The following is a 9271-nucleotide window of genomic DNA, read 5'->3' as shown; positions in this document are numbered from 1 at the left end:
AAAGGCTGGGGTGGTACAAATTACTGCTCTGGGCCTGTACTAGAGTTAAGTCAAGAAAGACAATTTTCTCCTCTCTTTTCCCAACTACCTGCGATCAAATTCATTATGTAGAGATCAAGAGCTCTGACTTTGGAGTCTGACAAAACTGGATAATATCAGCTCCACCGTTATTAATGGTATGCTCTTATGATCACAAAGTCTCTGAGTTCCAGTTTCCTAGACTAGGAGCAATTATAACATAAGGTTATTATATATATAAGGTGATTATAAATATTTAATGAGACTGTTCTTGTAATAATCTAAGTCAAAGTGACAGAAATAACTAATATGCATTAAACATTTATTAAATGGCAGACATTTTATTATGAGAAATGACGAGACTTGGGTTCATCAGCAAGGCCAAATTAGTGATGAGAAAATGCACCCTTGTGTTGGAAATGTGGGGAATTTGCTTTTTCTCTTAGATCAAGGTGACTTAAACAGTGGTTTTCATCACCAAGACCAGTCAGTTCCTTAGACAAACATGATATTTAGCTTATATTGAGTAATTTGAGTGATCTTAGTTAATAAAATCTAAACTTGCTCCCTCATTTTTGTTTGAAGTTCTGTTATATCTTTGTCTTAAGCGTTGCCCTCTTCCCTACAGAATTCTGTAAGACACATGTGTTCTATAACTCAGTCCATTGTCTCTTCCCTCTTTTGAGGACCTGAATATTCTCTGACTCCAAGTAGTTCTGGTGGGGCCTCAGTTTACAATTCCCCCAAATCTTGGCTGTAAGGGGGATGGGGAAGACGGGCAGGGGTGTCACATGATCCAGCCCTAGTGTGATGACCCTATTTCACTTCTCTGATCCTGAATGGACAGGTGACTCTGGGGTTTTATAATTGAGTGTTCAGACATGAAGCCTTCTCCACCCTGGGTAATAAGCTGTGATCCCCAGAAATGCTATCATCCAAGTCACATCTACTGGGAGGAAATACATCTGCAAAAGAAGAAAGTGAAATCAACACAGAGAAGCAAAAGGAAAAGGCAGAGCCAAGAGATGGGAGGCCCAGAGAATATTTATTGTTTATGTTCCAAGATTCAGTCACACCTAAAGCAAGCCTCTCCTCCATCCCTCCCAGCTACAGAAACCAACATATTCTGTGTTTTGCTAAAACTACTCAAATTTGAGTTCTGTCACCTTTAATTAAGGGTTTGGATTACCCTGAATATTCATTGTAAGGACTGATGTTGAAGCTGAAGCTCCAATACTTTGGCCACCTGATGTGAAGAGTCAGTTCACTGGAAAAGACCCTAATGCTGGGAAAGATTGAGGGCGGGAGAAGAGGGCGGCAGAGGATGAGATGGTTAGATGGCATCACCAACTTGATGGATATGATGAGTTTGAGCAAACTCCGTGAGATACTGAAGGACAAGGAGGCCTGGCGTGCTGCGGTCCATGGGGTTGCAAAGACTCGGACACAAGTGAGTGACTGAACCACAGCAACAAATCTAAAACAAGTGCATGATTATTTAAATAAAAGAAAAACATTTTGAGGTGGAAAACCATGATGGGAAGCTGTAGAATGAATATGCGTGAAAGTTGCTGATTTAGAACACAGGTCCTCCTCCACAGATCTTCCATGGATCCCTTCAAGATTTCATGGGAAAACCTTTAGCCTGTATGTCTGTACTTCCTGCCACCAAAGACTTGCGACTTCCCAGAAAGAACTTTTTCTGCTTCAGACCCGTTGGCTCTAAAAGAATCATTTGCTGGAGGGCCACAGTGCCAAAAGCTCTCTTGGATATTCAGAGAGCCTGGAGCTCATGTAAAAATTTCTTGCTGCCAGATTATTAAAAGGGACTCAAGGAAGGTATAAGAGAGGAGACTAAACAGGAGACATTGGGGGGTGGGGGGTGTGAGGGGCGGCAGGGGGAGCTGCAGCCAGGTAGAGGTAATGCAGAGAGAGAATACCTCATGGTCAAGGCAGGCCAGGGGATGGAAACAGAGATACAAGATACCAGGGACAGTCTTGAGTCTACTGATGACAGGAAAGCTGGTTCCAAGACGAAATCTGTCTTTGAGTTTCCATACATTATAAAACAACTGGGACGACCCAGAGGGATGGTATGGGGAGGGAGGAGGGAGGAGGGTTCAGGATGGGGAACACATGTATACCTGTGGTGGATTCATTTTGATGTTTGGCAAAGCTAATACAATTATGTGGAGTTTGAAAATAAAATAAAATTAATTAAAATTAAAAAAAAAAAAAAACACACACAAAAAAAAATAAAAAAATAAAACAACTGACTCATTGGAAAAGATCCTGATGCTGGGAAAGATTGAAGGCAAGAGGGGTAGGGAGTGACAGAGGATGAGATGGTTAAATAACAACATCACTGACTCAATGAACATGAGTTTGAGCAAACTCTGGGAGATAGAGAAGGACAGGGAAGCCTGGCGTGCTGCAGTCCATGGGGTCACAAAGAGTCAGACAGGATTGAGTGATTGAACAACACATTTATTAAGTGTTCGATTTGTTTTGGAGAACCAAAAATAAAACGGCTCTGGTTCCGAAGAGTCAGAAACAGGACATACATCTAGGATGAATTCCTTCTCTCCCTCAGAGCTTAGTCAGTTTTCTAAACTTATTTGACCACGGATCCCTTTGTTTCCATTGTGGTTTCAGATAACAGTATTAACATCCTCTGGTAGCATTAGGGTTAACTTGTGTGGCTGTGTGAGCTCAGTTGCTCAGTCATGTCCAACTCTGCAACCTCATGAACTGTAGCCTGCCAGGCTCCTCTATCTATGGAATTTTTCTGGCAAAAATATGGGAGTGGGTTGCCATTTGCTCCTCCAGGGGATCTTCCTGACCCAGGGATCAAACCCCTGTCTCCTGTGCCACCTGCATTGGCAGGCAGGTTCTTTACCACTGAACCACGACACTTAAATCAACTACATTTCAATTAAAAAAAAATACACCCTGATCTACTGTCTTCTGTTTTGCAGTTACACTGTCACCCACCATTTACCTAATTTTCAGATAATACCCCCTGGAGAAGGGAATGACAACCCATTCCAGTATTCTAGCCTGGAGACGTCCATGGGCAGAGGAGCCTGGGGGGCTACAATCCATGGGATTGCAAAGAGTTGGATATGACTGAGCAACTAACACATTCTTATCACTCTCAGATCATACCAGATGGATTCCCCAACCTAATAGATAAACGTACCCTCCCCAAAAAGGTTTATATTTCCTTTTAAAGGTAGACAAACTCGTGATCCAGGACTTCCCTGATGATCCAATGGATAAGAATCTGACTGCCAGTGCAAGGGATATAGGTTTGATCCCTGGTCCAGGAAGATCCCACATGCTGCGGAGCTACTAAGCCCATGTGCCACACTACCGAAGGCTGCTCGCCCAGAGCCTATGCTTCACAGCAAGAGAAGCCACAGCAGTGAGACGCCCACGCACTACAACAAAGAGTAGCCCCTACCCACTGTAACTAGGAAAAGCCTGCGCACAGCAACACAGACCCAGTGCAACCACAAATAAAATTAAAAAATAAATTCCTTAATTTAAAAACACCATATAGAACAAGCAGAACCTGTAGCATCTGTAAGACAACACACTATGAATGGCCATAGACCTGGTAGCTGAGCTGATGCATTCAAGAAGCAGAAAGCGTCTGAGCCCCATGCTGACATGAGGCCCTTTTCTGAGGCAGAGGGAAACTTGTCACAGTGTTCCTTTCTAGACTTGTTTCACTGTAGCTTATAATTAGGCATTGCCGCATTGATAATTGAATGAATTAGCGAGGATGACGTGGGGACCCAGCAAAGGCTGAGATGGAGAGACTACAAAAATAAACAGCCAGAAAAATTCTTCTGCAACAGTAAGGCAGACTTGTGGGAAGTCAGTGTCAGGAATTACATGTAGCATCTGATGATGATTTAAATGACAATGTGCCTGGGGTGTCTGTTTTCTCCATTCTGAGTCTTGTCTATATTTGTATTTCTTTTCGAAAAAAACACGATCCCTCCTTTCTTACAGCGATAACCAGCAGTGTCTAAGAGAGATGGCCCAGCTCCTCTATTTATTCTTTCATTTGAACATTTACTGAGTTCTAGTATGTGTCAGGCATGGTATTGAGTACTAAAATAAACAAAAAACAAAACAAAAACAAACAAAAAACTCTGATGCATTCAGTTCAGTTCAGTCGCTCAGTCATGTTCGACTCTTTGAAACCCCATGAACTGCAGCACTCCAGACCTCCCTGTCCATCACCAACTCCTGGAGTCCACCCAAACCCATGTCCATTGTGTGGGTGATGCCATCCAGCCATCTCATCCTCTGTTGTCCCCTTCTCCTCCTGCCCTCAATCTTTCCCAGTGTCAGGGTCTTTTCAAATGAGTCAGCTCTTCACATCAGATGGCCAAAGTATTGGAGTTTCAGCTTCAACATCAGGCCCTCCAATGAACACCCAGGATTGATCTCCTTTAGGATGAACTGGTTAGATCTCCTTTCAGTCCAAGGGACTCTCAACAGTCTTCTCCAACACCATAGTTCAAAAGCATCAATTCTTCAGTGCTCAGCTTTCTTTATAGTCCAACTTTCACATCCATACATGACCACTGGAAAAACCATAGCCTTGACTAGACTGACCCTTGTTGACAAAGTAATGTCTCTGCTTTTTAATATGCTGTCTAGATTAGTCATAACTTTCCTTCCAAGGAGCAAGCGTCTTTTAATTTCATGGCTGCAATCACCATCTGCAGTGATTTTGGAGCCCAGAAAAATAAAGTCTGACACTGTGTCCACTGTTCCCCCATCTATTTGCCATGAAGTGATGGGACCAGATGCCATGATGTTAGTTTTCTGAATGTTGAGCTTTAAGCCAACTTTTTCACTCTCCACTTTCACTTTCATCAAGAGGCTCTTTAGTTCTTCATTTTCTGCCATAAGGGTGGTGTCATCTGCATATCTGAGATTATTGAGATTTCTCCTGGCAATCTTGATTCCAGCTTGTGCTTCCTCCAGCCCAGCATTTCTCATGATGTACTCTACATATAAGTTAAATAATCAGGATGACAATGTACAACCTTGACGTACTCCTTTTCCTATTTGGAACCAGTCTGTTGTTCCACGTCCAGTTCTAACTGTTGCTTCCTGACCTGTATACAGGTTTCTCAAAAGGCAGGTTAGGTGGTCTGGTATTCCCATCTCTTTCAGAATTGTCCACAGTTTATTGTGATCCACACAGTCAAAGGCTTTGGCATAGTCAATAAAGCAGAACAGAATTCCAAATAAAGCAACTCTACTGTCTCAGACCCCATCCAAGGAAACGGAGAAATAAACATCTTATGATCACACCAGTTTGTTGCATAGGCCTGTAGCTGAACTCTGAGGCAGGTTAGAACAAGTCTTCAGGATAATAATAGTAGTAACAGGCAACACTTCCTGGTGAAGTATTATGTTAAGTACTTCACATGCGCTGTATTTAATTCTTACAACAACTCTAAGAAGTAGGTCTTATTATTAACTCCCTTTTATGGATGGAGAAATTGAAGCACAAAGAGGTTAATTAACTTATCTAAGGTCACACAATTAGAGAGTGTCATATTTCAAATAAAGCAGCAAGCAGCATGGACTGGCCTCAGACTCCCTGCTGTCAGCTTTCAACCTCTTTGAAATGGCCTGTCAGGTCACCTTTCTACCAGCTAAAGCCTATTTTCTATTTCAATTAATTCATCACGAACAAACTCATGCTGAATTCAAGACACACACCTTTCTAGGCTTCAGGATGGTGAAGACAAGGAGGTCTGTGCTGTGGTCAGTTCCCTTGGCCCTTATGTTCTGGCTGGGCTGACATGACACATGGGCAAAACACCACTCACAGGCGAGATATCCTTAGACACAACAGCATCAGATCACACAGCCGGGCCAAACTCTATGGTTCATGCTATTTGCAAAGAGACTGGAAAGCAATCTATAACACTGGCCCCAAACTTGGCAGCCCTTGGTATATTTTAAAAATACTAGTGTCCACCGCTGCTAGAAATTCTAATTAGTCTGGCATACTCCATTAGCCTCAGAGCCTTAAAATCTCTCTAGATGATTTTAATGTGCCGCAAATTGTAAGGATAACTGATCTGTCATTTACTGTGTAGTTCAGTTCAGTTGCTCAGTCATGTCTGACTTTTTGCAGCCTCATGTACTGCAGCACAGCAGGCCTCCCTGTCCATCACCAACTCCCGGAGTTTACTCAAACTCATGTCCATTGAGTCGGTGATGCCATCCAACCATCTCATCCTCTCTCACCCAGACGGTCTGAGTGGCACCTCAGGAGCCTCTGGCACCCGAGGGCAGGCAGTAGGGCCGGTGGTATTTGACCCTCCCACTGCCTCGAGACCACAGCACCCGCCTGCTGTGAGTATCTACGACCGGTGCCGCTTGGCTGCGCTGGGGCTGGAGGGGTTGCTGTTGGCGGTCAGGACTTTGTCGGTGACCCAGCTGCGCTTCCGCTTGTCTGGCCCCTCTTTGGACCCCAAGTCCGAGTTGTTCTTTTCTTTGTCTTTGCTGGACTTTTCTGTTGCTTTCCCCAAGCTTCCTGAAGATGAAAAAACATCATCAGCCCCGTTGTGGGGGTCCACATCTTCCTTCATTTCCTCTTTCATTTCCTCCTCTATGATCACTTTTCCTTCTCGGACTTCTTGAATGATTTCTTCTGGAAGGATGAAGTTCCTCTCTGGATTTGGGAACGGAAGAATCTCAGACTCGTGCAGTGCCTGCATGTCATACATGGTGCTCAGGTGGTCCCAGATGACCTTGGATGGGACCTGCCGACCGATGTTCTGGCTGAACTTGTCTCGGATACAGATTAGAATTAGAATTAGAGCAAAAAACTTAAAGGGATCACTGCAGACTATGAATTTTATACATGACTGCCATGTTACTACCTACTTTCACATAAAAGTTTTTTCACACAACTTTTCTAAGCCTCACAGTCAATGAGGTAACTTTTATTCTACCCACTTTACAGTTGAGGGAATTGAGGAGCAAGAGAAGAAAGGAAATTGCCTGGGGTAGAAATCACAGAGTCAAGACTTCCCTGTGGGGCTGTCTGCTTCAGCAGACTGTCCTCTTAACCACTAGCACATTATGCTTCCCCGCAGAAAGAGAAGACTCTCAAAGCAGGTGTATCAGGGCTACCCTGCAGGACGGAGACAAGGTCAAGGAGCAGGAGATGGACTTATAAGAGGGATGGGTGGTCGGCAAAGTCCAGATGCCTCTGGGCCTAAATGTATATATAGACACATGCATATACTTCTGAGATGTTGAGAATTTCAGTCAAGAGCACTAACAGGCCATCTTAATCGTAGACCGAGCCATTCTGGGTCTAACATTTTTGTTTTTCCTCTGACAAGGTCTGAAGAGAAAGACAGAGGACAAAGGATGAGTGAAAGACTGGGTAGGCTGAAGGTGAGGAATTCTGAGAAGGTGGTGAGTAAAAGCGAAGTGGAGAAACCGGGTCCTGAGAGCCCAGGACTCCAGGAGCCGAGACACTGGTATCTGGCCAGATACCACTGCTGCTACATTTATGACACTGACTATGTGTCCCCAAATACTCCATCTTCTTTACAAGATATTGATTCATTTAAGCCTCATAGAAGCCCTATTCGGCAAATTCCATTTTTATCCCCATTTTACAGATGAGAAACTGAGGCAGAGGGAAGTTAAGCAACAAGATCACACAGCTACCAAACAGCAGAGCTGGAACCTGAACCCAGTGATCCGATTCCAGCACCTCTTGATGATAATGACAATAGCTAACTCTTACCATACTTACTCCACACCTGATATTTCACACCTGTTGTCTCAGGAACTCCTGATAATCACTATGAAATAGGTTCCACTATTACTGTGCTCATTCTACAGAAGAGAAAATTGATTATTAAATACCTCAGACTGGCATTATCTGTGCTTTGGAAGAATTAAGGCAAGAGCTGGGCCCATCTTAAGGTAAGTGGTGAGGGAAGAACATAGCAGACAGGAGAAGCAATTTTGAGGCATAATTTTGAGATCTGCTAGAAATCTAAAGAGGCATCCTGAGCGAGGGTTTGCAATCAGACTGGGTTTGTGGGAATCAGCAGCATTCACTGCGGTTCTTTGCGAGGCCTTACAAAAAACACTACTCCTGAAAATCATAGTGGCTTGACACTGGGCAATGTTCATTGGGTGTCATAAGTAAGGTGCCTACTTGGAGTCTAGGGAGCTTGGACTCACTCAGCAAATATATCTGACCCTCTTTTTTGGCCCAGGCACTGTTCTAGGAATTTGGAATTTGTTGGTGAACTAAAGAGACAAAGGGCACACATCTTTGATAATCATGTGTTCAAATGAGCAGCTTCTCGCAGCAAAGCACAGATGAAAGATCCCCACTCCTAGGGATGCTGAATGAAGGGCTGTGTTTAGTTACTAAGTTGTGTGTGACTCTTTTGCACCCCCTTGGATTGTATTTCACCAGGCTCCTCTGCCCATGTCATTTCCCAACCAAGAATCTTGGAGCGGGTTGCCGTTTCCTTCTCTAGGGGATCTTCCTGGATCAGGGATGGAACCAGCATCTCCTGCACTGCAGGAGAATTCTTTACCACTGAGTCACCAGGGAAGCCCATGAATGGAGGATTAAGAGCCCTGAATTCCAGCATGCCCTGCACTGAAGCCCTTCATTCATTCTCTGGGTCTGTTTTCCCTTCTGTAAACTGGAGAGTATTCCTATTTTACCTAAACAGTGGGGACAGAGGAAGATAACGAGTAGATGATCAAAAAGAAATCATAGTGGAGTCACAAACAACGAATTCTCCTGCTTTAAACCCACTTTCCCAAAAACTTTTATATAATTGCCAATACCAACCCTCAAGAGCGGGTGAGGACATGCTGTCTGTTATTCATCATTTGAGCTCCAGGACTCCTGCTCTCTGAAGGGGCCTAGCAGATGATTAACAAGTCGTCTGATGAATATGCAACACGATTCTGTCTTAATAAGTTTCGCAGCTGTCGGGAACTTGACAAGGAAAACAAAGCCATAGAAATATGTGACGTGGAAAAACTGCCTGCCCACCTCACAGAGTCCCCATAGACGGGGGTCTCCCAACCACACGTGGGCCTGTGCGTTTCCAGAAATGCAAAATGTACTGCTGATGGGACATGCCCATGCAGTCAGGGGTGCCCAGTCTCAAAGCATCTTTTTCCCCTGTGTGACTTGTTTCCTTAGCCATCTGTC

General features: G+C 44.0%; 1 protein-coding gene across 1 annotated transcript; it reads right to left on the bottom strand.

The window, feature by feature from the left end:
- Positions 1-6425: 6425 nt before the first annotated feature.
- On the bottom strand, positions 6426-7380 carry LOC105002779 (MRG/MORF4L-binding protein-like). The gene is made up of 2 exons (XM_010859592.1): positions 7353-7380; positions 6426-6913 (listed from the first exon to the last, which is right to left on the bottom strand). Exons 1-2 carry the CDS (start codon positions 7378-7380, stop codon positions 6426-6428), a joined length of 516 nt encoding a protein of 171 aa, XP_010857894.1.
- Positions 7381-9271: the final 1891 nt, after the last annotated feature.

Source organism: Bison bison, unplaced genomic scaffold, assembly GCF_000754665.1.
Source record: "Bison bison bison isolate TAMUID 2011002044 unplaced genomic scaffold, Bison_UMD1.0 scf7180017864456, whole genome shotgun sequence".
Classification (NCBI taxonomy): domain Eukaryota; kingdom Metazoa; phylum Chordata; class Mammalia; order Artiodactyla; family Bovidae; genus Bison; species Bison bison.
Note: the sequence above shows the minus strand (reverse complement) of the source record. Positions and strands in the feature narration are given on the sequence as shown.

Bases quoted from the DNA above. Each gene is read 5' to 3' on its own strand.
- LOC105002779 (XM_010859592.1), bottom strand. From the start codon at position 7,380: ATGGCTCGGTCTACGATTAAGATGGCCT. The intron at 6,914-7,352 runs GTTAGTGCTCTT...TAAAATTCATAG, and splicing joins GTCTACGATTAAGATGGCCT to TCTGCAGTGATCCCTTTAAG.